General features: G+C 35.8%; 1 protein-coding gene and 1 long non-coding RNA gene across 13 annotated transcripts in view; one reads left to right on the top strand and one right to left on the bottom strand.

The window, feature by feature from the left end:
- NF1 (neurofibromin 1) overlaps positions 1-27,924 on the bottom strand; it is a 274,270-nt gene that overhangs the window by 95,735 nt on the left and 150,611 nt on the right. For all 12 annotated transcript variants that reach the window (XM_072779390.1, XM_072779394.1, XM_072779382.1 and 9 more), the window contains 5 exons: positions 23,743-23,901; positions 23,138-23,235; positions 21,897-22,043; positions 19,274-19,420; positions 15,374-15,484 (listed from right to left, as the gene is read on the bottom strand). In XM_072779390.1, coding sequence (XP_072635491.1) covers positions 15,374-15,484; positions 19,274-19,420; positions 21,897-22,043; positions 23,138-23,235; positions 23,743-23,901 — 662 coding nt within the window. The remainder of the gene's footprint in view (positions 1-15,373; positions 15,485-19,273; positions 19,421-21,896; positions 22,044-23,137; positions 23,236-23,742; positions 23,902-27,924) is intronic.
- On the top strand, positions 7,333-9,330 carry LOC140606258 (uncharacterized). The gene is made up of 2 exons (XR_012008609.1): positions 7,333-7,420; positions 8,689-9,330. It is a non-coding gene; the product is annotated as an uncharacterized lncRNA (long non-coding RNA).

The raw sequence follows: 27,924 nt of genomic DNA, 5'->3' as shown, positions 1-27,924 counted from the left end.
AATGAATATGGGGTTTCTTTTGGGGGTAAATGCCTAACTTAGACATAACTGCACAACTCTGTAAATATACTAAAAACCACTGAATTGTATACTTTAAGAAAGTAAATTTTAGGGGTGCCTGGGTGGCTCAGTTGGTTAAATGTCTGCCTTCAGCTCAGGTCATGATCCCAGGGTCCTGGGATTGAATCCCACATTGGGCTTCTCGCTCAGTGGGGAGCCTGCTTCTCCCTCTTCCTCCCTGCTCCCCATGCTTATGCTCTCTTAAAAAAAAAAAAGGTAAAAATTAAAATATATGAATTCTATCTCACTAAAGCTATTATTATTATTTTTTTAAACTTGCCTAAAGGGACAAAGGTCAGGTTATTGAGATGGGTCTTGAATCAAAAGTAGGAGTTGGCCCTATTTTAAAGGATGGGCTTCCAAGGTCAATATTAAGATGGCCAGTATTGCTGAAGCACAAGGCTAGGCCTATAATATAAAGTCTGGACCATCCTTCTACAGATGTTACTACACACTTGTGATGGCTAGTTTTCTATTATTAAATTTAAATGACCAATTGAGACAAATAGTTTTAGGACTTCTTTAACCACTGTAAGAGTAATATAGAGAGTGCTCGTTTGGCATTCTGAGTTTTCTGAGTAGACCTTGTGTCTCTGCCTGCTCCTATAGTCTTCTTGACAACAGCTCTGATGATACCCTCAGCAATGTACCATGAATATCCTTTCCTAAGGACAGCACAGAAGAAAATGGGGCTTACTTAAAATGACATCAATGATTGCAGCAGCATCAGATTTCCAAAATAAGGCCAGCATCTTGCTTTTTACTTAACCTTCCTGCTTTAGTTCAGCAACCTTGCAACTAATATGAGCAGTATAAAAGATTATGAAGAGACTTATATGGGATGCTAAGGAACAAAGGCTTTATCTTGCAAGTCAGTGGTTTTGTTGAAGCATGGTACCATACGATGGGGTGGTATAAGAAACAGGCATTTAGAGGCACTTGGGTGGCTCCAGTGGTTGAGTGTCTGCCTTTGGCTCAGGTTGTGATCCCGGGGTCCTGGCACTGAATCCAGTATCAGGCTCCCTGCAGGAAGCCTGCTTCTTCCACTGCCTATGTCTCTGTGTCTCTCTCTGTGTCTCTCATGAATAAATTTTAAAAAAGGAAAGAAATAGTCATTTAATAATTCTATATTTCTTTTTACTGTTATCTTTTGTTTACTGGTTTTCTAGTTATAGCAATCAATACTCATTTCCTATTTATAGAATAATATAAATTTTACTTTAAGAAAAAAAGTCCAAAAGAAGCCAATAAAAAAATACTGAGACAATAATAGAAGTTTTGAAGAAATGGCAAAATCCCAAAAGTGGTATATAAATGCCTTACATATGAAAATTTAGCTAACAGGAGCACATAAAAGGTTTTATCTGGAAATAACATTGGTCATATTTTAGAGTGATAATTCTGGCAGTATTGTGGAAAATGGAGGGGATGGAGTAATATCCTGGTGACAAATAATTCAATTAGGAAGTTGTAATAGCCTAGACCAGAGGTGAGCAAGCTATGGTCCACTGGCAATATACTGTCTGCATGTCACATGTGGCCTGTTTTTGTAAGGCTTGAAAACTAAGAATGGTTCTTACATTTTTTTTTTTTTTTTAAAGAGCTGTTCAAAACAAAGCAACCCTTTCCCCCACAAAATAGAAAGAACAAGAAAAACTTTGGCTTGCAAAGCCTAAAATATTTACTACTTGTTCCTTCACCAAAAATGTTTGCTAATCCCAGCTTCAACAACTGATTTAACTGCAAACTGGGATTGTAACATGAGGATAAAGCAGAAAAAATTTCTGAAGAAACATCAACAAGACTTGTATATGGTTAAGAGCAGGTAGATGTGAAAACTGATGTTAACCACATTCAACTGATTAGTCACATGAAGCCTTACATTTAAAGCTCAAGGCAGATGGAGATACCATTATCCAAGGGAAGGAAACAGAAGCAGAGTCTCTCTTAAAAACTAAATCACGGGGATCCCTGGGTGGCTCAGTGGTTTAGCACCTGCCTTTGGCTCAGGGCGTGATCCTGGGGTCCTGGGATTGAGTCCCACATTGGGCTCCCTGCGTGGAGCCTGCTTCTCCCTCTGCCTGTGTCTCTGCCTCTCTGTGTCTCTCATGAATAAATAAAATCTTTAAGAAAAACCCAAAAACTAAATCACTTATTTTTTTCATTGGCAACAAAAAATGAGAATAAATGACAATAAGCCAAAATTGGATAACAGACTTACAGTTTTAAAAAATTAGGAAACAGGGCAGCCCCTGTGGCTCAGAGGTTTAGCGCCGCCAGCAGCCCGGGGTGTGATCCTGGAGACCCAGGATCAAGTCCCACATCGGGCTCCTTGCATGGAACCTGCTTCTCCCTCTGCCTGTGTCTCTGCGCCTTTCTCTCTCTGTGTGTCTCTCATGAATAAATAAATAAAATCTTTAAAAAAAATGTAATCATCAAAAAATGCTTTAAAAAAAATTAGGAAACAAACTTGCTCAGACAGACATTTGCTCTTGAAACATGTATTTTGCAACTAAGGAGAAATGTGTTATTTTCCCTATATTAGATTTCTAAAATGAAAAGGCTGATATTTTACCATAGAAAAGTGCTAAGTACAATTCTAAAAGGTATCACATTTCAGTCTAACATAACAACAGCCTGCTTATGTATATTTGCATATCCACTTTCTCAGGAAGCTTACAAATAGTTTTTTATTTTTTAAGATTTATTTGACAGAGACAGCAAGCAAGAGAGCACAAAGCAGGGGGAGCAACAGAAGGAGAGGGAGAAGCAGGCTCTCTGCTGAGCAGGGAGACTGATGTGGGGTTCGATCCTAGGACTCTGGGATCATGACCTGAGATGAAGGCAGACACCCAATTGACCAAGCCATTCGGGTACCCCAAATAGTTTCTTTACAAGCAATTGTCCACAATGAAAGCCACTTGTGCTACACACTCTTGAAATGTTTTAAATGTTCTACTTTTAAATACAGGTAAAAGCACATTAGTAGCATGGTAAAGATGTCAATCCTGAAAACCCTAAATGCTTTCAGAACTAGCCAAACATACATAACTTTCAAAGTTTAAAAGTTCAATAGATATGAGGCATAGGTGCAATAAGCATACATGGCATATTACAGAGGATTATCTTTTAAAAAGCAAAAAGTGCTTCCACTGCCAACAGAGTATGTAATTGCTACTCAAGAAAACATTGAAGTGTCCTATTCATGAGACGAAAACCAAAGAGAAAAGTTACAGAAAGATAGGGCCTGTTTCTAGAGTAACATTAAAATTGCAACTTGAGGGCAGCCCGGGTGGCTCAGTGGTTTAGTGCCGCCTTCAGCCCAGGGCATGATCCTGGAGACCCAGAATCGAGTCCCACGTCGGGCTCCCTGCATGGAGCCTGCTTCTCCCTCTACTTGTGTCTCTGCCTCTCTCTCTGTGGCTCTCATGAATAAATAAAATCTTTTAAAAACTAAATAAATAAATAAATAAATAGCAACTGGAAATTCTCAAGAAATTGCTACATAACATAAAATCTATGAGTACTAAGATGATTTTATAAATAAGACCACTTTTCTCCATTTTTTATGAGTTTTGAAATAATATGTGAAGGTAGAAAGTTCTAGAAACACCAAAAAAGTGGGGGGAGGGGGGAGGCCAATTCAAGGTAATAGAAGTATGTAAAGGAAGATACTGCTCTTATAATTGCTTGCTAGTTCCAAAGTTCCAGTATTAAATACAAGAAATTTAGATTTCCCAGATAAAAAATTAACAACACAGTTGCTATTTTTTTTTTTAAAGATTTTTATTTATTTATTCATGAGAGACACAGAGAGAGAGAGAGACAGAGGCAGAGACACAGGCAGAGGGAGAAGCAGGCTCCCCACAGGGAGCCCGACGTGGGATTCGATCCTAGGACTCCAGGATTCACACCCCAGCCGAAGGCAGCGCTAAACCGCTAAGCCACTGGGGCTGCCCCACAGTTGCTATTCTTACGTCAATCCTGGCTACTATTTACCCAATGCTTACTATATGCTGGGCACTGTACTGAATATCATTTGAATACCACAATTAGTACAATACATCTATGAACTTGGCACAGATCCCACAATCCCTCATCTGAAACCCCTGGGACAAGAAAGAGTTCAGAATTTAGAACTGTTCAGGTTTTTAGGAAGACAATACAGTGCATATAATGTTTGTGATAGTTTGGGTTCCAGCAGGAAACAGGTGGCACACAAGCTGGGATATTAGAGAACACATATAAAGGAGAGAGAAGGGTTTACTCTAAGAGCTCTAGGAAAACTATAAAAGACAGTGAGATTGTAGACCTGAAGGAGGAGAGCAGGGAGCAGTTACCAGAAACCAGACATACACAGGGCTGCTCGGCAAAAACTGCTATCTTCATGGAGGGATACAGTCAATCCACAGTGACCTTCCAGGAAGCAAGCCAAAAGAATACATTATTTCCCATAGGCCAAATGAAAGTGAATGAGGATAGAAGCTGCATGCTATCTTCCACACAGGTCAGCTCTCAGGGAACAACAGAGTGGAGAAGTACAGGGAACCATGCTGGAGAGGCAAAGGCAAGTTATCCAGCACAGTTGTAGGAGTCAGCATCAACTCCTACAATGCCACAATGTCGAAATAACCCTTGACAGAATACAACAAAAGTTTATTTCTCACTTGTATCAGGTCATCCAGTAGTTCAACACTGTCTAAGACCCCCTTGTCAACCCTCTGTTTCTAGAGGGTGCTGACAGAAAGAACAAGATGGAGAGTGGTGAGGTCTGGAAGGGACTTACACCAGGGGAATCTACACTTTGCTGACCGGGACACAGTCACACAGTACCACCTAACTGAAAAGGTGCTTGGAGTGGTACAGTAATGTGCCTGGAAGGAACAGGAGAAACATAAATATAAGTACTAGCTGTATCATATCTTCTGTAACATCCGCACAAACTGGGACAAATATAGATAGTACTAATAACAATAATGAAAAGCCTCACACCAATGCAGGTTAGGTATTTCTACCAAGTAAGTTTTGGAACCAAACTTTTTTGGACAAAACTTTATGTTTTCTGAGGATTTTGGATCTCAGAATTGCAGGTAAGCAATTATGAATGTGCATTATGATTCATATTATACAAATGAAGAAAGCTCTCAAATAGTTAGAAAATAGAGATGGGACTTCAACTGAGACCTGTGACTGGCAACGTTACACTTGGGAAAACTGCAAATGACCAACTGGCTCTTATTACTTTTGATATCATTAATGATATCCGCCCTTGGACATGAAGAAATAGGAGATATTGCCATAAATTCCAATGTTTATTTTGTCCTATTCTGTACCAGCACTCATTGTGCTAGCAGGTAAAGGGGATATAGATAGTTAGAGGTAATACCTGAACCATGAAATGCCAGAATATGGTGGAAGAAAGATTAGGAAACATCTAGAGTAAAAAGCAGACTTGACCAGTACTCTAAAAGTACTAAAAATGACTGATTCTGAAGTGTAGAATTATGGAAGGCTCACATAAAAGATACTGGAATTAGATTTAGAATAAGCACAAAATTTTGAAAGAGAAGATGTACTTTGGGCATACAGGGAAGGCTGCACAGAGACTGGAGGTGTTTAAAGGGCTAAATAACGAATGGCAAATGATTTTTGTTTAGGAGCATCTGAGTGCTAGGGAGTTCAGAGTTTTAAATTTTACTTAATTATCATCACGAGGCCTGGGCAGCTTAAGATTAATAACAAAAAGAAGATAATGAGGAGTCCAAGGTTGGAGAGCCATTTAGCTAGGTAATGATAGAATTAACTGGGAAAGAGATTAGGAGAAGAACTTGGGTTTAAAAATAGGTGAGGGGAATTTTGGAATTTAAAATTTTTTTTTAAGATTTTACCATGCAGGGAGCCCGATGTGGGACTCGATCCCAGGACTTCAGAATCAAGCCCTGGGCCAAAGGCAGGCACTTAAACCACTGAGCCATCCAGGGATCCCCTAATTTTTAAATTTTTAAATAAGTTGAGATTCAGGTGTCTGAAGCATCACTAAGGAATTATCTGTGCATTATGTGAGTACTCTGATTTATAAATTTCTACTCCAGTTGCTAAGAAGCTTTTTATGTTGACTTCTAAGTCTAATCATGCTAACCTCGAGTGAAGTGAGGTACTTTATTGCATGTACCATATAAATAAGATGTAGCAAGCACTGGTTCTATTCATTCAGGAGAAAAATAAATCTTTATGGCAACGCAAAACAAGTGAGGAACATGTACTGACTTGTACTTCTGCCATTTATGTAGCAATTTCCTTGTATGTCAACACCACGGTTCACAGCCTGCAATTTTTAAAGACTGCTGGCCAATGTGATGAAAACATTAGCACAATACAACTGAACTTCCCTGTATGCTAGTTATTAAGGAAAAGAAGTAATCAAAAGACAAAATTAAAAAAAAAAAGACAAAATTCCTTTAAAGAATATACTTAAATGTGCTTCAATGTGGGTGTTTGATGTATTTAAAAAAATTTTTGTTGGGAAAGGCACCTGGGTAGTTCAATCAGTTGGACAACTGTTTCTTGATTTTGGCACAAGTGTGATCACAGAATGGTGGGACTGAGCCCCACATAGGGCTCTGAGATCAGCAGGGAGTCTGCTTAGCACTCTCTTTTTCTCATTCTCTTTCTCTTTAAAATAAATAAATAAATCTTAGAAAACCTTAAACAAAAAAAAACCCTTTGTTGGGGCACCGGGCTAGCCCAGTCCATACAGCATGTGACTCTTGATCTCAGGGTCATGATTCAAGCCCCACCATGGTGTGAAGCCTACTTTAAAAAAAAAAAAAAAAAAAAAAAAAAGGCTTTTTTAACGCAGTATGACAGTATCACTTTCATATGCAACCTATTCTTCTTCCTAAATTATTTTTAATACTTCAAAATAACTATGGTCAGAAACCACCTATAAACATGTACACAAGATGCTTTAAGAAAAATGAAGACATCTATCTCTACTGTACTTGACTTTAAGTCATGATAATCACAGCAGGCAAAATAATATATTCCTCTAGTTAGTCAATCGAGTGAAGAAACTAACTAATGAATATATAGATAAATGGATATATTCCCTGGGTTCTTTATATAAGCAAGTCGGTTTCAGAAAGACTTTATCTGAATTCCTTGATATCTGCCAAGGTCTGTTTATACTAGTTGTTTGGAAAGCACCCAACAGGATATTTTCAAAGAGCAAACGGCAGGTCAAGTTCAGAACATGTGACTTCCTTACTAATTATATTTAAATAGCATACAGTAATTAGAGTCCCTACAAGACCCTGGAGAAAGCCTGAATTCTTAATCCTCAAAGAAAAAACATCAAAAGGTAATATCAATTTGAAATTTTTCTGAATTATGTATTAGAATCAAATGTAAATTTTAGGATATATAGGATTTCCAAAATTAAAGTTTCAGCTTTAAGTTTAACAAAAGTAAAAGACTATTTAACCATGACCAACATGAGCTAACTGCATTATTTCAAAAGTGGCAACCCCTTAGATTTGAATGTAAGGTAAGAGAAATTTAGCCTTACTTTAAAAATGGTGTACTATTAAACTTTTGGCCTACATCTATATTATGCTTTTACACTCCATGTCTACTAAAAAATTCTGGACTAAGAGTCAGACTCAAGTTCTAATTCTGGTCATTTTTAGATATGCATCCTCAGGCAAGTTATGCCTTTTGTCTGAACTCATTTGTACAACGAAGGAATTGATATTGATCACTCTAAATTTTCCTCTATTCTAAAAACTATGAAATTGTGTTTTTTTTTTTAATTTTATTTATTTAGTTATTTGAGAGAAAGAATACAAGCAGGTGGAGTGGGAGAGGGAGAAGCAGGCTCCTTGCCAAGCAGAGCGCCCAACTTGGGGCTCAACCCCAGGACCCCAGGATCATGACCTGAGCCAAAAGCAGACACTTAATAGACTAAGCCACCTAGGTACCCCAAAAACTATGAAGGTGTTAAACCAAAGACTGGCATTTCGCCAGTGCTAAAATGAGGCTTCCTTCAGTTTTTCCCTCTTTAAAAAAGCTAGTTCTGGGGTACTTGGATAGTTCAGTCGGTTAAGCATCTGCCTTTGGCTCAGGTCATGATCTAAGGGTCCTGGGATGGAGCCTTGTGTTAGGCTCTCTGCTCAGTGGGAAGTCTGCTTCTCCCTCTCCCTCAACCCCTTGCCCCTGCTCTTTCTCTTTTTTATTTTTTTATTATTATTTTTTAATTTTTAAAATATTTTATTTATTTATTCATGAGAGACACAGAGAGAGAGGCAGAGACACAGGTAGAGGGAGAAGCAGGCTCATGGAAGTCTGATATGGGACTTGATTCCAGGACCCCAGGATCACCACCTGAGCCAAAGGCAGGTGCTCAACCACTGAGCCACCCTCTCTCTCTTTTTAAAATTTGTTTCTATTGAAGTTCGATTTGCCAACATATAGTATAACACCTAGTGCTCATCCCATCAAGTGCCCTCCTCAGTGCCCGTCACCCTCTATCTCAAATAAATACAATCTTTTCTTAAAAAAAAAAAAAAAAGCTACTTCTTAGATTTGTGTTCAAAGTGTCAATAAATTTCTACAATTATTTTGAAACAGGAAAACAATGTTTAAGCTATTATTCATCAGCCTGTTCCTCCTGCTTGTTACTAATGCTTCGGTGATAAATACAACACTGATAACTTCAGGGTCTGTGACAGACTTGACTCTCAAGTTGAACCTGCATTCTATGACAACCCCAAATTCCAAGACAACCTTGAATGCCAACACAATCTCGAATTCCAAGATAACTCCAAATCTCCATATAACCTCAACATCGAAGACAACTTCAAAATCCAAGACAACTTCATATTTTCAAACAATGTTGAATACAAAGATGATCTCAAATATCAAGACGACTCCGAAAACAGCAGTGAGCCCAACGACAGGGACGACTATGAAAAGTGGTAGCACAGCAGTGAACCCAATGGACAACCTTCACTTTCTTCTTTCTATACTATGTTTGCTGTTTTGTGTGTGCTGAGGCTGAAGTGGACTTAAAGTGTCTGCATTCCTAGTCCAGTTCATTACTATCTGCTGAATTACTACAAGCACACTAAGAAAATCAAGTATCTTTCAACTACTTCTTAGGATATTATCATTATTCTAGCTTAATAAGGTTGTAGATTTTAATTGTGGAAGTTTAATTATCACCTTAATATAATGATTTCTTTCCTTATAAATGCTAAAACAAGCAAAATACCACACGTTTGCCTTTTAAATATTTGCAAAATTGAACAAAAACCCAGATTTTTACATTAAAAATGTCAGAGAAAAAATTATCTCGGTGATGTTTAACCAAAGTACGTGTGTGTGTGTGTGTGTGTGTGTGTGTGTGTGTGTATGTGTGTGACGGGGGGGGGGATTAGGAATAGGTAATGAGGACTGGTGTGTGCTATTTTTGTATTATTTTTTATTAAACAAATATGTGCTAATCTATTTTTTTTTAAGATTTAGAGAGAGAGAAAAAAAAGATTTAGAGAGACAGAGAGGGCACAAGTGGGAGGGGCAGAGGGAGAAGAGAGAAGCACACTGCACACTGAGTTTGAGCCCACAACACTGAATCATGACCTGAGCCAAAACCAAGAATCAGCTACTCAACTAACTGCACACCATCCAGACACCCCAACAAGTGCTAATCTTATAAGGAAATATTACAGTACTACACAAGATATTACCTATCTATGTCACCATATTTCATCAAAAGCAATGTTACAGTAAAAAAAAAAAAAAAAAAAAAAAGTGTGAATTCTGTTGGTTATTTTCTTTTTTTTTTTTAGGTTTTTCTTTTTACTTATTTAAGTAATCTCTACACCCAACTTGGGGCTCAAACTCACAATCCCAAGATCAAGAGTTACATGTTCTTCCAACTGAGTGAGCCAGGTGCCCCAATTCTGCTAACTATTGTAATTCATAAATAGCTGGTCCAATGACAAGATTATCTTGCTCTGAGTAAATCTTTGTCTGGTATTTGAAAAAGTCATTTGTAAATTAGATGCCTAGAATTCAAAATTCTTCCCTATAGAAATATATCTCATAACTATTAGAGAGTTTCATGTTGGTCTACAAATGTTGATTTAGCCCAAAAACCTCATTCCTAATTTTAACACTGATAATAACCATGTCATCAATAGTACAGTTGTTAAGGTTTGAAACCCAGCTCTGATTCTTAAGAACTGTGCCACCATGAGTTAAATACATGACCCAGTGGGATCCCCAAACTTCAGGAATAAACTGACTACAAACAAATCACTTTGGATGCCTGTTGAATATATATAGATTAGGCTTCTCCAAGAGGTTCTGATTTGGTAGCTCATGGTAAGGCCTGGGGATGTTTGCTTGTTTTAATTCTCCAAGTCATTCTGACAGCTAGGTCTGAGAACATCTAACAACTTCTCTTAAGTTTCAGTTTATACACAAGTTAATCATTGTTAATAATAATGCCTCAGAAAATTACTGTTAGTGTTAAATGAAAAATTCTATCATATGCACAATTTGCCTGATGCAAAGAAAGCACACGGTAAATGTTAGCTGTTTCCATTATTATTACTACTACCACCCCAAAAACAATTGCCAGGTATCACAACATTCCTAAGAGGAAAACTCTTCATTATAACTTTTAGGTTTTTATACTTTTAATTTTTCTTCAAAAATAACCTGTGTTCCTGGCAACAAGTCAAATAATACAGAGGTATATAACAAATGTTATAATTGACCTCTACCTCCTCCAATCATACTTCGTAAGTAAGCAATGTGAACAGCTTAACGGTGTCTATTTCCACACACTGCTCAGTCTGTATGTGCTTGTGCACACATACTTATATGACAAGTGTCAGCCTTCCTTCTGGGTCTTTATAAGGCTGCAATGGAGGACTTCTGTTACTTTCACCTGCTCAGAACCACTTTTCCTCATCCTAGTATCTTCAATTTTTCATTGGGAAACCCTGCCCCTGGTGCCCTCTATTCCAGTTCATGCAATTCAAGTAGGGCTGGTTTCACCACTGAGCTCTAGAGATGGGTGTATGATTCAGGCCTAGACAATCAAGACATTCCATCTCTCTGCCACAGTGATTGCCTCAGGAATTGGCATGTGACTCAAGCCAGGCAGTAAAACTTTCCCAGTACCTACTGGGAAAGACATCATTTTCCCTCAGTTGGTAAGCTGAGAACATAAAATATTGCTGGCCACAGGAAGAGCCTCCCAGGAATTAAATCAACCCAAAGGAAGAGGAGTCAAGAGACAGAGAAGACAATGTTTTCCGAAGACACTGTTTAAAGCTCTGCACACAGTCATGCAAGAAGCCAGATCATCTCTTGGTCTTCCAAGGTACATGTACTAAATGAGTCCGTTTTCGTTTACACAAGTTTGAATTTCATTTCTGTCACTTGTAACAAGCAAAATAAACTTCACAGGTTGCATAGTATCCCATAATATAAAGGTATCATTATATATTCAATAGTTCCCCTTTTGAAATATAGTTACATTGTTTTCATTTTTTTGCCATCATAAACACAAGAGGGAATAGCAGGGAAAGATCATAAACTAAATTAATCAAAATTATGGAGCACCCTGCATGGTGACTATAGAACCTGGACTTTATATGAGGAATCAATGGTGCTATGTAACACACCTGTCCCTGAGAGAGACAAGAGGAGAACTGTACTAGAAATTGCCTCCAGAAGCAGTATTAGGATGACCTGGAAGAAGTTATCTGGGGATTAGAAAGTAGGAGGATTATGTTGCATTAGTACAGGTAAAAGCTAATAAGAGTCTCAGGAATGGCAGTGGGAGAAAAATGCTCTCAAAAGCAATCTTCAAGGTGCCTAAAAGAAATACTAAACCATTAAGATCCAGTTTTTATTTATTTATTTTTAATAGATTTTATTTATTTATTCATGAGAGACACAGAGAGAGAGGTAGAGACATAGGCAGAGGGAGAAGCAGGCTCCATGCAGGGAGCCCGATGCGGGACTCGATCCCAGGTCTCCAGGATCACATCCTAGGCCGACGGCAGCGCTAAACCACTAGGCCACCTGGGCTGCCCAAGATCCAGTTTTTAAAAAACAAAAATTATAACATATACCAAAGGACAACCCCTGATAAAAGAATCACAGTAGGTGGTCAGTTTGAATCACATAATGGCCAGCTAGAAGCATGTACTAGACTTACGCAGCAGCCAGAAATATACTGGCTGACCAGCACCTAGCATGAAAAGTTTTGCCAGTTATTTTTTTCTTTTTTTTTTTTTTAGATTTTATTTATTTATTTATTCATGAGAGACCCACAGAGAGAAAGAGGCAGAGACACAGGCAGAGGGAGAAGCAGGCTCCATGCAGGGAGACCGATGTGGGACTCGATCCCAGGTCTCTAGGATCACACCCTGGTCTGATGGCAGCGCTAAACCACTAAGCCACCAGGGCTGCCCACCAGACAGTTATTTTTTAGCTGAACCACATTCTCTTCTTGAAATTTGAAGTAAGCAGTGCTGAGGTATTGAAAGAGTTAATAGCTGTGGCTAAAATTGAAAGGACACAGAAAGAAAAAGTAGGAAAACAGAGTTGTATATGAAAAACAACAGAGAGTCAAAGATTGTAAAATGGTTCCAGAACTGATAGCCACATAGTTCTGTATACACCTGGGCAGGCTCTGCTGTGTAATTCATGTTTTTCCTGAGGCCTATCTTCCTGAAAAAAGAAGAATCTCTTCTTTGCAATAACAAAGGCCTAACAATGTAATTGATTGGTCAGGATCCCATAGCTAAAATCAAGACTAGGTGACTAATAATGAGGAAGATAAAAGAAAAAGTAAGAATTTACAATGATTAGTGTTTCTAGCATGAGAAAGAGTAATGATGTAACTGAGAAAGAGTATAGTGTGAAGAAGATTTGAATATATACTGAGTTAAGTTCTGTACATTTCAAGTCTGAAATGTCTGTCGACTATCTATAAGGAGAATGGAATCTACAGGTCAAAAAAAACTAATACATAGTAGTCTAAGCCATAGAAACAAAGTAGTATCAAAGGAGAAGCCAAACCCAAGTGCTCTTTGACAAAGCTGGCTGTGTAGAGATAATAAGCCCTTTACTATATTGTCTTTTGGACTTGTACAGTGGAGGAAATGGGCCTCTCTCTGCTCTGAGCGAGTATGTGCTCAATCATCTTGGAGCTAAGACTTCACACCAGGTGAAAATGAAGGAGAAGCTCCAGTAGGTCTAAATGAAAAGCTCAAAGTACTGAAAATCTGAAATTGGAAGAGTCTTATCTAAAACAAAAACAAAAAAGAAAAGAAAACCCCAAACATATTCTGTACAGAACTTTTTTTTGTTTTTTAAAGATTTTATTTATTTGACAGAGAGAGAGAGAATAGAAGCAGGAAGAATGGCAGGCAGGGAGGGAGGGAAAAGCAGGCTCCCCACTGAGCAGGGAGTCCGACTCAGGACTGGATTCCAGGACCCTGGGATCATGACCTGAGGCGAAGGCAGATGCTCAACTCACTAAGCCACGGAGGCACCCCTGTACAGAATCTTAAAAGTCTCAAAACACTTTATGGGAGAGGTAGACAGGATAGTTTTTGTAAGTCTTTTGGCATAGAAGAAACAGATTTAAAAAATAAGGAGATGATGATGATGATGATATATAACGAGACTGTCTAAAATTACACAGCTAATAAAGCAACAGAATTGAGAATCCTTAGCACTCTTAAGTTACATGTTCTAGGTTTCCATTTCCAGGTTTCCTGGAAATCTCACTGATTTAATACAACAGAGGTTGCCTGCCTCGGCCCATCCTACTTTTCTTGGCCTTTTCTAGAACCTGCAGAGAAGGAACACAATTTTACAGTTTTTGATCCTGAAGAAAAAAATCTAGCTTTGAGGTTTTCCAGAAATCCTTGCTACTTATAAACTAACAAGAATTTAAAGTGGGAGAAGCACACCCATCTATCTGCCTCTCTCACTAACACTTCACTTTTAATTACTTTGACAAAATAGGGAGGGTCAAAATATACTGGTTGCATTAAAAGTTGGGGTTGAAATACAAATATGGTTCACCTCAATTGAAAAAGAAAATTAAAATTATTTTAGGCAATTTAGAAACGAGAATTGTCATAAAAGTTGGGAGAGAAGACTTTCAAGGCCAATGAAGAGACGTTATTCAAGTGTTGTTCAAGAGGAAAGCTCTCAGGGTAAATTCAAGTTCTGTAACACCCAGTGCTTGGGACTCCTTGATCTTAACCCTACATAAATTGTTTGATTAAATGCGTTTCCCACCTTCCACATTCCTTTCTTCAGTCCTCCACCACTATTTCTCAGCCTCTATTTATTCCCTACACACTGATAATCTTTTGCCCCCATGACCATTCAGTCTACTGACATAATTCTTCAATTTATGTTAAATTCAGGAAGCTTGGAAAGATTAATTCCTACAGCTACTGAATAGCAAAACTAAGATTACACATAGTCCTGAAATTCTAAAAACCAGTGTTCTCTTTGTTAATACCACACATATTCTCTAAGGGTCAACTACCACCAATTTATGTTACCATCAGGAAGAAGTAAAACTCACCAACTAATATCACAGGTAAGTTCTCAAGAGGAAGGTAGTAGGGAGGCAAGAAAGAAGACAATGGCAGAGAAAGCAAGGCAAGCCTCATACCTATTATTAAGAAAGAGCTCACAGCATTTTCAGAAAGGTTTTCTAGGAACTAGCCTGGACTGAAGACACCATGAAGAAAAAATGTTTTTTCCCAGGCTGACACCTCTGCCACCTTTTTAGAAATTTCCCACAACTTCTCTGAATTAATTGTTAAATCACCCTGATGTTGTCATATACAGCATATTACTGAAAGTTCTTAGAAACAGACTCTTATTAAAGTTTTATTTCTGCTTAAAAAGAAATGTTCCTGATTGTCATGTTGTAGATACTATTTAATCAGAACACACCTAAAAACAAAAGATATTTTGTAATTTTTTATTCTTGGTAATTAATCCATTGTAGGAAGTATAAAAAAAACTGACATAAGAAAGAAAAGCCAATAGGAAACAGGTCTCCTGAAAAGCAATTTCTAATATGTCACACATCACTTTGGGACAGGATGGCTATTTATCTGGCTATATTCTTTCAGGTAAACTTGTCTTCAATTCCAGTATAGTCAAAAGGGAAAAAAAAAATCAAACTTGCTGTCTCTCTACCTTTGCTATTACTTTTAAACTCTGTTAAGAGAAACTAAAACATAGTATTTCTTACCTCCGTGCAACATAATAAAATATAGGATTCCCAGCTTTGGAAGTCCCTGCTTGGTAGAAAATACTTAATGTTTTCAAAGCCTTGAACTCTTCTTTTTCATGTACTTGATGCCTGCAAGAAAAAACAAAAACAGAGTAACTCATTAGGCTTTATACTGTCCACTGAGTATTTCTAAAAACCCATGATTAGAACTGTAATAAAATATATAAAAGGACAAAATATTTAAAAAGCAAAATACTTTCTGAAGGGAAATTTTACAACAAATACCCAAAATTTCAAGGTGTTACTCTTTGAAACACAATGAGTAGTTCTTAAAACTAGGCTAAGAAAAGTACTGGGCAGTAATATTAACTATAGGATTTTTTTTTTATCATGGTATTTTTTTCTAGAAGCCACTGGGTTTTTATCTATTTGTTTTTTAAGAGTTCAGTATATCAATCTTTTTTTATTGGTTTATGATTTTGAATAATTAAAAAGGCCTTCCTTTGTACATGTTTTCTTCTCCATGAGAATTTATCCTCATGAATGGTATAAACATCTTTTTTCCAGATGGTCACTCAGTAGTACCAACACCATCTATTAAAAGTCCATTCAATGGCTAAAATTAAAAGCACACACACAAAAAATAAAATATAATTAAATTAAATTAAAAGCACAAGAAACAAGTGTTGGCGTGGATGTGGAGAGAACGGAACCCTAGTGCACTATTGGTGGGAGGGCAAAGTGGTGTAGCTACTGTGGAAAACAATATGGCAGTTCTTCAAAAAATTAAAGATAGAATTACCATATGATACAATAATTCCAATACTGGATACCCAAAGAAAACAACCACTAATTTGAAAAGATAATATGTGCCCCTAGTTTATTTATTATTTACAATAGCCAAGGTATGGAAGCAACCCAAGCGTCCACTGATAGATGAATGGATAAAAAAGAACTGGTGTATACACAGAATGGAGTATTATTACTCAGCCATAAAAAATAATGAAATCTTGCCATTTGGAACCACACAGATAGAACCAGAGAGGGAAATAAGTCAGAGAAAGACAAATACCATATGATTTCACTGATATGTGGAATTTAAGAAACAAAACAAATGAACACAGTAAAAGGACAAAAAAATATAGAAAGCAAACTGGTTGCTGGAAGAGAGGTGGGTAGGGGAATGGAGAAAATAGGTGAAGAGGATTAAGACTACACTTATCGTGATAAGCACTGAGTAATGTACAGATTTGCTGAATCACTACATTGTACACCTGAAACTGATGTAATATGTTAATTATACTTGAATGAATGAATGAATGCAAATCCCAAAACTTAAAAAAAGTCCATTCTAGTCTCCCTGGTTCTGAATGCCACTTTTTATCATGTATTAAATTCCCGTATGTATTTTAAAACATTTCTGAAAAAGTATGATTTGATTTTTACGTATTCTGCTGAACACTCAGTGTGTGTAATTAATTTGAAGATTCATCTCATTCACCAACCCTGGGACATGTTCATCGTTGTCTCTTCAAATATTACCTCTTCACTATTCTCTCTAAGCTCCATTTCTGAGACACCTATTTCGCATGTTGGACCTTCTCATTCTGTCATATGCATCTTGTAACTTCTTTCCTATTTTTCACTTCTTTATCTCTCTGTACTAACTATATATTGGTAATGTACTCAGAAATTATCTTCTAGCTATGCATTTTAAAAAATAAAGTATTTAAAAATATAGTTCCTGGGACACCTGGATGCTTAACAGTTGAGCATTTGCCTTTAGCTCAGGGCATGATCCTGGGTTGGGGACTGAGTCCCCCATCAGGCTCCCTGCAAAGAGCCTGCTTCTCCCTCTATGTCTCTGCCTCTCTTTCTGTGTGTCTCTCATGAATAAATTAAATAAAATCTTAATATATATATATATATAGGTTAATATATATATATATATTGTATATAGGTTGTATTATCTCAGTCCATCATGCTGCTGGTACCAGGTCACCATTTGTTTAATATTAATGGAAACAACCTACATATCATTTGATAAGAGAAATAGGTACACATATGTATAGATAAATGACTATGTGGCTATCTGTCAGATGTCAACTGCATTATTTCTAAGAGGTGAATATCTTTAAGAAGAGTAAATGAGAATTTTTTAACTCTCCTCTTTAGATTTCTCAGTTTTGAATAATTCAACAATTTTATTTTTATAGCTGAGAAAAGTATAAAGCTACCTTCATTTCTTTAAAACAAAAATGAGTCTCAAAGAGCATCAGTGGGAGCTAAGAACAAAAATAACACTTAACATTAAACACTATATACCATTTACTGTTTTAGGTGTCTCACACACATTAGGTCATTTAGTCTTCAAAAGCACAGGTTATTTTATAAGGGAAGTTAGGGTCTTAGGTAAGGAGCAATAAATAGATTTTCTTAGAAAAGTGGAAAAATGGCTTGGCTCTCCTCAGTAATGTCAAATAAAAAATAGTTTTATATTTTTGTACTATGTAATTTTCATTGAGGTAATATGAAAATTTTGCGTGAAAAATATTTCTCTAATCACTTAGGAATAAACATGTTACATGGAAATGAATATAATACAGCTAAAGATAAAAATTAAGCTAGAAAGGAGATTGTTATGTACTCACACATTTTTTTTCTTTTTTGAGAGAGAGAGAGAGAGACAGAGTGCGAGAGCACAAGTAGGAGGAGTGGAGGGAAAGAGAGAGAAACTCAAGCAGACTCTGTGCTGAGTAGGGCCCTATATGCAGCCCTGATCTCAGGACTCCAAGATCATGACCTGAGTTGAAACTAAGAGTTGGCCGCTTAACTGACTGAGGCACCCAGGTGTTCACATTCTGTTAATGGTATCAAAGAGTTGGAGTCACATGCACACAACTATGGCCTATATGTAATATGATCAATAATAGGCACTTATAGTGCAAGGCAATTATATGCAAATCTCTAACGTGAATTAATTTCTGAATGTCATATTCTGCTTTATTATTTGTTTCTAGCACATATTATGAACAAAACATTTCATCCACAATTGCTAATGAAGCACTCACTAAGTAACTAAGCGTAAAGTACGAGGAAAGGTACTTTAAAGACTCAAGGATTCAGCACACTACCTTCACTGTAACATCATAAAAGTGAATGTCTAACAATGAGGATCTTTTACCTCACAAACTATATCCTTCTTTTTTTTTTTAATTTTTATTTATTTATGATAGTCACACAAAGAGAGAGAGGGAGAGAGAGAGAGAGAGGCAGAGGGAGAAGCAGGCTCCATGCACCGGGAGCGCGACGTGGGACTCGATCCCGGGTCTCCAGGATCGCGCCCTGGGCCAAACCGCTGCGCCACCCAGGGATCCCACAAACTATATCCTTCTAAGTGAGATTCAAAACAAATGTCCACAGAAATTTTATAGCAATACTGAAATACACTGAATTTTCTGAGTCTCAATATGAAAGAAGTTAAGAGCATTAACTTTTGGGAGCGTTCTGAAAAATGTCACAGTGTGGCAGAAAGAGTTCAGAACTTTAGCCACAGGATCTATGAATTAGGGTGGAATCTTGGGCAAATTAGTCACTCACTTTGACCTATAGCATCTCCTTTAACTATAATTATCCATTGTCCCTTCTAAGTATTAAGTGCAAAACTACCTCAAAGCAACATGACAAATTACCATTCAATAAGATACTATTATTTTTATAAGTAAATCAAATATAAAACAAAGCACATGTCAACAATATATAAGGTAAAAAAAAAAAGTGGGATCCCAAAATATGGCAATGAGGTCATTAGGCACATCTTTCCTATTAGAAATACAAGTCTACCTAACAAGTGGCCTGGTGGTAAATCTTGCACCTCAACCAAAAGAAAGCAATTATTATTTTAACATGGTACTTTACCTAGTCATAAATTCCTCAAACTTTGAACTGGTAAGGTTAAGGCTGGACCAGTGTGTATCTGCCACAGGTTTGTGCTCTGGAGGACCCAGGTATGCAAGAAGTGTTGCCATCTTATCGAAAGGTCGTCTTCCAACAGCTTTGTGATCCCTAGATACAGCAAACTAGTTAGAAAAAAGTAGCAGTTCACATTTAGCAGTACACATTGCTTTAGATTATCACCGGTTGCTTTTCTTCTTACTGTCAGCTGGTGGTTCTTGATGATTTGTAAACAGCACCAAAAAGACCTCAAGGGTTTTTGAGTGTACATGACCACTTCCCAAACTACCAAATTTACATTAAAAAAATTCTTTTTCTAGTATTCTTAACCCATTACCATTAAACAAGTAAAAATAACATTGTGATCCACTTTTTCACAGGGTGAAAAGAATCCTTCTTGAGAAACTACTCTTTACAAAATGGGATATATTTGTCCCTGATATCAGATCTCTGCTTAACCAGTGTAAATATGGATTTCTCAATAACTATTAAGCATTTAAAACTACATAAGAATAACAAAATACTATTTCACAAATGTCAAACCGGCAAAAAGTATGAAGTTTACTAATGCGAACTTGGGTGAGGATATGTACACAGTGGTATTCTCACACAGTGCTGATCAGAATGTAAATCAGCATGTACTTTTTAAAAAGTAATATGGCAGTATCTAGTAAAGTTGGCACTGTGTGCAGCCCAAAACCGAGCAATTACATATTTAGGTAATACACAAGGAAACAAATATGAAGGATATTTATTACATCACTATTTAAAATAGTGAAAAACAAAAAACAAACCAAATATCAATTAGGAAATGTGAAAATAAATTTTGATATAATCATCCAGTAAAATACTGACATAAGTTAAATAAATAATAAATCTCAGAATACTGTGTGAAGAGATTATATTCAGTATATAGATTCTGTAAAATTTTAAAACACACAAAACTGTGTTATTTGTGTGTGTGTGTGTGAGTGTGTATACACATACATATTTCCTTGTTTAGTCAGTTACAGAGGGAAGTAATATCTTTTCCCAAAAATAAATAAAATGTTATAGAGATCTGAAGTGAAATCCGCATACTAATGTCAAAACTAGATGATGGATACGGTCTATGTTATATTATGGTCTATACTCTGTTGTACGTTTGGAATGTATATTTTTAAAAAACAACGAAATTAAAAAAAAACCTGTAACCTCAAACTACATGAATATGTATGTGAATTACATAAGAGAAATGAATGCTTGCATTTAAAGGCTCCACAATTTATTTTAGTGTGATGCAGATAAAGCATCTTCAATCTTTCTCCATCAGGGCACCCATAAGCCATGCCCATGTCACTTTAACCCATTAACAATTCATGAAGGATTAAAATGCTCTCTTAAACCACCATCTCCTAATAAGTTAGTCTCAGATTCATGGTCTTCTACCACTCTCATGAATGAGCAAATAATTTTCATTAGCATTTAGGATTTTCTGGACTCATTTCACATTTGTAAGAGAACTCCTCATGCACAGGAATTTAGACCCTTTATAAACATACACAACTAGATAAATAAAAAAATAAAAATAAAAAAAAATAAAATAAAACCTGGGGATCCCTGGGTGGCGCAGCGGTTTGGCGCCTGCCTTTGGCCCAGGGCGCGATCCTGGAGACCCGGGATCGAATCCCACATCGGGCTCCCTGCATGGAGCCTGCTTCTCCCTCTGCCTGTGTCTCTGCCTCTCTCTCTCTCTCTGTGAGACTATCATAAATAAAAAAATAAAAAAAAAAAAAAAAAAAACATACACAACTAGAAAGGACAGCAAGGGATTCAGGCTACAAAAGACTTACTAAAAACAGCTGATAAAACAATACCCAAGTTAATACTTCCTAATTACTGTTTTCTTTTTTTTTTTTAAGATTTTTATTTATTTATTCATAGAGACACACACACACACACACACACACACACAGAGAGAGAGAGAGAGAGAGAGAGAGAGAGAGAGAGGCAGAGACACAGGCAGAGGGAGAAGCAGGCTCCATGCAGGGAGCCCGACGTGGGACTCAATCCCAGGCCTCCAGGATCACACCCCAGGCTGCAGGCAGCACTAAACCGCTGCGCCACAGAGGCTGCCCTACTGTTTTCTACATAAAGCTTTATTTGCTTATACTTCATAGTATTACAATGAGAATCAGACACTGACAACATTTTAATTATTAAATTCCCAAGAATGAGCTGCTCTTCAGATTCAGATGCCAATAGTCACTTGAGCTTCTAGTAAATTTAAACTTCTCTACATCTTGTTGTTCATGTTGGATGCAAACCAGAAAAAAACCCGAATGGCTAATTTGTGATTTTTCAGCTTAACATTAAAAAACAATCTGTAGCACCTAGGCAGGCTTGTTGATCATTTAATATGAATCAATCTTTGCCTATTTATTTTTTAAAAGAGTCTAGAATTCTACATTTCTCTTTCCAAACTATAATTCTTATTCTAAGCAGATGCAAAGTAAAAAAGCATTATTCACAACCATTACTCATGACCAATAATTTTTATAAGTTAAAATTAAGAGCTTTCAAAATTTCCATGACCAGGAAATCCTACCTGTTGCTGGAAAGATACTGGCCAATTTTCTCTTGATTGTTCCAGAGTAGACGATGTAAAGCAAGCACATTGCCATCACTGATGAAGGAAAGACTATGATTTACTGTATCACTTGTAGGACAATCAGATGCTATATCAAGGAAAAACCTTTAAAAATACAAAGTCATTAGAATTTTTTAAAACCAGATACACTCATATCTATGTTTGAATCAAATTTATTAAAAAAAAACAAATTTATATGAACTAACTTTGCAAAATAACTGAGATTATAAGTATGGAGGATTATGATATTATTCACACATGACTGTCATTAAACAAAACAAGAAGAGACAAGAAGAAATTTGGCATTCCATTTCTGATAGATACCTGGCTTTGGTTTCAGAGTAGGTTTTGAAGTCAGACAACAACTAAATTTAGATGGATGAGACTCTGGATCAAAGCCAGTACTTTACAGATAAGGAAACAGAGACTAAGATGAAACAAAAGAAAGACCTCCCCAAAGCTATATAACCTATTAGGTCAGAGCCAGGGTTAGACTTTTTGTTCTTTTAACTTTCTATGGGTAGTCTATCTGCTAGAACATGAAACCTATGCTGATATTCACTTTTTCCTTCAAAACAGCTTACAGTCCAACAATATACCTTTTAAACTCCAGCTAGAAAGAAGTTGATATGAACCATAATGAGAAACTGGAAGAGAGAGATGTACAAGTCTAGCTTAGACTATGAGTCAGACCAATTAGTTTCACACTACATGAAAAGCAGAATTCTGGACCTTAACCTACATTTTCAAAGCACTTTCTCATACACTATCTCATTTGTTTCCTTAAAGCCAACTCAGACAGGCAAACAGTATTGTCCTTATCTACAGATAAACCAACAACTCAACATAAAAAAAATTGTCATTATACACTATTATGCATTATGTGTACCATTCGGGTTTTAGGTTTTACTAGATAGAACCTTTTTCTTCTTTTCCTCCATATTGTAGCAACCTCAAATCCTTTATTTTAGTAGATGTGTCAAAAATCTCTACTGGTTTTCAAATATGGAAATCACTACCAAATTATAAAGAATATGGATTTACTGTGCCATAGCCTCCTACAGGAAAATAAAGTAAGATTAACTCTGCTCTTGACCTAGAGAGGGAAGATGTAAAAACCTACACAAGAGCTTCATGTAGACCTAGTACGCAGACTTAAATGAAACTGACAATAGTTAATTCAAATAGAGCAATCCTACCTCCGTGCTGCATCAAAGTTGCTCTTCACAAAATCATTAAAAGGCCGCATATGCTCTTCTTTTGTGAAAAGAACATGATTGGCAATACTCTGAAGTATCTAAATAATACAAAAGGGTTATAAACCAGATCATTCATTGTATGAAACGAACACAGTCATATACTCTTTAAAAGTACTAATTGTCTCATTGATGTAATTTCTACTAGTGATTAAAGTAAATTATTATTCATTCTATAACTACTGGGTGTTGTTGCTGTTCTTTCCCAAATATAACTATTACATACATATACATGTATTACACATATAAAGATAAATACTAAAATTTCATTTTAAACATCTCTTTTAATAAAAAAAAAATAGTTGCCATTTCAGAATTTCCAGAATGAACACATAGAAATCTATCTTCAGAAATAATCTTCGCTAAGATTATTTTCCCATAATAATAAGGTATCAGTTTAATGAATTCCTTTGCAATTTAACAAATAAAAGTAAAATAAAACATATAAGTGAAAACCACGGGGAATTTTTAAAATCAATTCAAAAAGAAGTACAATAAAAACAAAAAACTGAAAATTTAGTTGGAAGAGAAATTTAAAAGTAGATCACCTTTGACATTAACTTCAAGCCCCTTTCAATTCTAGGTGGTGGCTTTTTATCTAAAATCCCTGCTTCGTACGGTGAGACAATGGCAGGATTGATAAATCTGAGGAACATGGCACTTCCCACTGCACCGATGCTGTTCTGAGGGAAACGCTGGCTAACCACCTAAAAACAAGGAGTTCAAAATTGACTATATAGTTTGAATTTAAAAAGGAAATGGGAAGAAAAAGCTCAAGGGTCAAACTTTGGCACAATAACTCTGAAGTATTACTCTTGTAACCAACACCTTTCTATTTTTTCCTACTCCCAAAACATCAGTAAATAAAATTTATCCTCAATTCCTGCCCTCCATCCTTTTAAAGCACAATAAAGATATCTAAGAAAAAAAGAAAAATCTCCTGAATGACTGGTGTAGGAGAGACCTGAAAAAAGATCTTAAATTTATCATTGTTGTTTATATTGCAAGTTTGTTAATTTAAAAAGCAGACCAAATTTTAACACAAAGATTATCCTATTTTACTAAGATTAATAGACATGAGAGTGTGGTCAACTCTCACAAGGCAAAGCTAAGTTTTCAACAGCATACCCAGCAACATCCAATTTCTGATAGTAAATACTTACATTTTGTTGGATACCTGGTACAACCCAGTATCTTGAGCAAAATGTTTGCTACCCACAAACAAAAGTAAGTTTTTTAGATTCCTATCAAGAGAAAAAACTTACTTACAAGTAACATTATTGCCAGTTTCTTTTCTTCCTCAGAATGCTTTATAAGGACCTATTATTTAAATCATGGAGGAACAGGAATTCTCAGGGACCTAAAAGAAAAAAGGATCCCACCAACAGAAAAGAGAACCCCTTTGTGTACCTCAGTGCATAAATCTGTCAAATAAAAAAAGTTAAGGAAACAAGAAATGGTTGCCCACGCTGAAAAACAATGTGAGCCCAATATTTAAAATGGATTTTGTTTCTCTCTTTTTATAAACATTCTACTTTGAAGGTAAAGTAATAGGCACATTAGATTGGGAAAAATGTTATGACACTGGCTCAGCTCCCACCGGCTCTTTCCAGTGACTCCTGTTTGAAGTTAACATATGAAAATTAGATTATTCTAAAACTTACATATTTTCACAGATAACACACACACACACATATATTTTTAAAGAACACTTTTATAACATTTTAATCTCTACAATTGCTCTTGCTTAGTGTAGCTAACTGCTGCTTACAACTGATGGCCACAGCAGCAAAGCCACAGGGCTCTGTGCAATATTCTAAGATTCTAGGGATAGACCACATTTCAGAGGATATTGGGGGAAAATGAGAAAATGGGATTCATGTGCAGAATCTCACATAACTCTAGTTTATTTTATAATGCTTTAATAAAGTAATACTTCTTGTCACGAATTCACATGGCACACTGACTCCAGATTAACTCTGGGAAGATTAAGAATTATTTTATTTCTTTCTATCCCCTTTAGGGTTTCATGTGGTATACATTTTAAATGTCTTCTCATTCACTGCATTCACTCTAAATAGTTTTCTACTGTACCTGATAGAGAATCAGTAAATGTAAGATTTCAGAGAATGATTTTTTAAGCCAAAGAATATCCTTGTAAATGATGATAACAGACAGAGTTGTAACTAATATATTCTTACTTTCATTTATAATACGCAGCTCAGGAAGCTTCCTTTGTCTTAAAGTCCTCTGAGTGCTACTGCAGGAAGGACAACCTTACACTTAAATAGGAGGAAGCTGGCTAAATATAGCAGCCTTACTAGAATAGCTTTAAAACCCAAATAGTGTTTGAGAACTATTTTTAGCTGAAATACAGTTTTAGAAATAGAATTAAGAAGAAAATTCAAGTGTCTCTTACCACTGTAGTACACTATTTAACCTTTTAGGAAGTAGGAACAGAAAAATGAAATGTATACATTTACGCAAAATTCATACAACTTCAGAATGTTCCAGGAACACCATTGCTACCGAGTGGTTCTTTTAGAATTCCCAAATTTTAATCTTAAAACAGAAGAAACTTATCAACAAATCTATAAAATTTTATTTTTTTTCAAATCTACAAAATTTTAAAGCTTTCCGGGAATTAGCAAGAAGAGGACTAAAAATTGCTTTATATTTAATTTCAAATAGATGGTTTTAAAAGAATAAGCATATGTTCAGCTTAACCCATTAAAATCTTGAAACAGTTTTTGAAAAACTAAAAGACATAATTTGGTTTCAAAGAATCATTTGGAAATACTAACCTGCCTGGGAAGTATGTCCTAAAAAGCAGTAACTTATATCCACATTTCTGAAAGGTGCTACTTACTAGTTTTGTCTAGAACAAAATAGTTTTATAGTGTGACTCACATTTATACCCAACTTAATTAGGTATAATTCATTCTCAGAATTTAATGAAAATCTGGGTGAATTATTTCCCAAAGGGAGAATACTGTCAAACTTCTGAAAAGTATTACCCCTTTACTATTCTCCACATCTTCAAAATTAATTCTTGTCAAAACTCAAAGTACCCACACCTCAGAAACACTGCTTATGGGATCATATAATAATGTATCTCACTGATGATAGTATATTTTTGGAACTAAAACCTGATAAAATATAATGAGTATCAATAAAAATGCTGTATAACAAGTTTCATGAGACAATTTATAAAAAGTTCTTTTTCTTTCACCACTAATGAACATCAATGTAATTTTACCTCATAGTATACATACTCAAGTGTTTTTTTTTATCTATAAAAATCTAATTTAGGTCCCAAACATATTCTGCATAAAAGGTCAAAATTGGGCTAGTCTGTATGCTGAAACCAGTTATCAGTCAAATGTTCTCTCTACTCGTTAACCCTTAGTAAAATCTGAACAACATGGTCAAATGAATGCAGTCATAAACTTTACATCAGCAAGAGGATCACTACCCCACATATGCTTGATTACCTGAGTTGGGTAGACAACTAACTTCTCAAAGAAGATCTAATTATACATTATATGTTGAGTATAATAAATGGAATTATCTATAATACGACTAGACAGCCAATATACCAAGAGCCAGGACCTTCTCTCTACATTTTACATATTCCAATCCATTACACATATACTCCAATGAAGAGCTTGCTTTTTAAAAGAAAAGATCATTAGATTCTTAAGCCAACAACTCCATAAACCAATGTTTTAAATTTATGATGACTATTGTTTTCATACTTTGGAATGTGTTCTAAACATAGCTCAAATTACCAATTAGTTTCCCTTTGTTTCCAGGAGGACCTCATATCACCTGTGCTGAGAAATATATTCCAAAACTCAGCGTTACCCAGAAACTTAAAAAAAAAAAAGAAAAAAAAATCTGAAAATAACACTAGTAAAAATAACATTTCAAGGAACAATTTTAGACAAAATCTTAATAAATAAAGCAATGTTAGGAGGCTAGAAAACATGCTTAGAGAAACACAAAAAGCTGGAATTTTAATTTATGTGATATACTAACACAATGCCATTAGTAAAACACTGAACAAGAGTGTTAGAAATAGTAAATTTCAACAGTGATGGTGTGTATGTGTTAAACCCACATATGCTGAGAATTAGAAGCATTAGAAAGAAATGTTTTTAAGCAAGACAGCCATCCAGTCCATTTGCTCACAGCTGACCAAACTTATTTAACATACTCAAAATCTTGAATGTACATTGCATCTAAATTTTAATTTAGTTCTGAATTTAAACAAGAACTTATGTATAAAGCTTAGACAAGAAATGAAAGATGAAACCCAATGAATATTATATTCTAAGTTTTACCTTGGTATGTTAATTACCTCCATGACTCCTAAAGGTCTTTTTTTTTTCTTTTTTTTTTTTTAACATTTTTCTCTAAAATCATTTGTATTATATGAACAAAGATGATACTCAGCCTGGTAAGTCACAGTGATAGTGACAAATTCAAAATGAATGCATATTTGGGCCAAATTCCACTCATGGGGAAGAAAATAATTATGACTACCATAATTTTCTTCCTTTTAATTAGGGCAAGTTCACAGAAATAGGCAATACAGTCTTACTATGTTTGCAAAATGAGGTGTTTTTCTAAAAATATGGATTCACTGAGTTTTCCTTTATTTCAAAATACTATACTCTCAGTCTCAATAGTTTAATGATGACTTTCTCTAAGGTAAAAGGTTTACC

The sequence above is a fragment of the Canis lupus genome, chromosome 16 (genome assembly GCF_048164855.1).
Source record: "Canis lupus baileyi chromosome 16, mCanLup2.hap1, whole genome shotgun sequence".
NCBI lineage: Eukaryota > Metazoa > Chordata > Mammalia > Carnivora > Canidae > Canis > Canis lupus.
The sequence above is the reverse complement of the archived record's forward strand: the minus strand, read 5'-3'. Positions and strand labels throughout refer to the sequence as shown.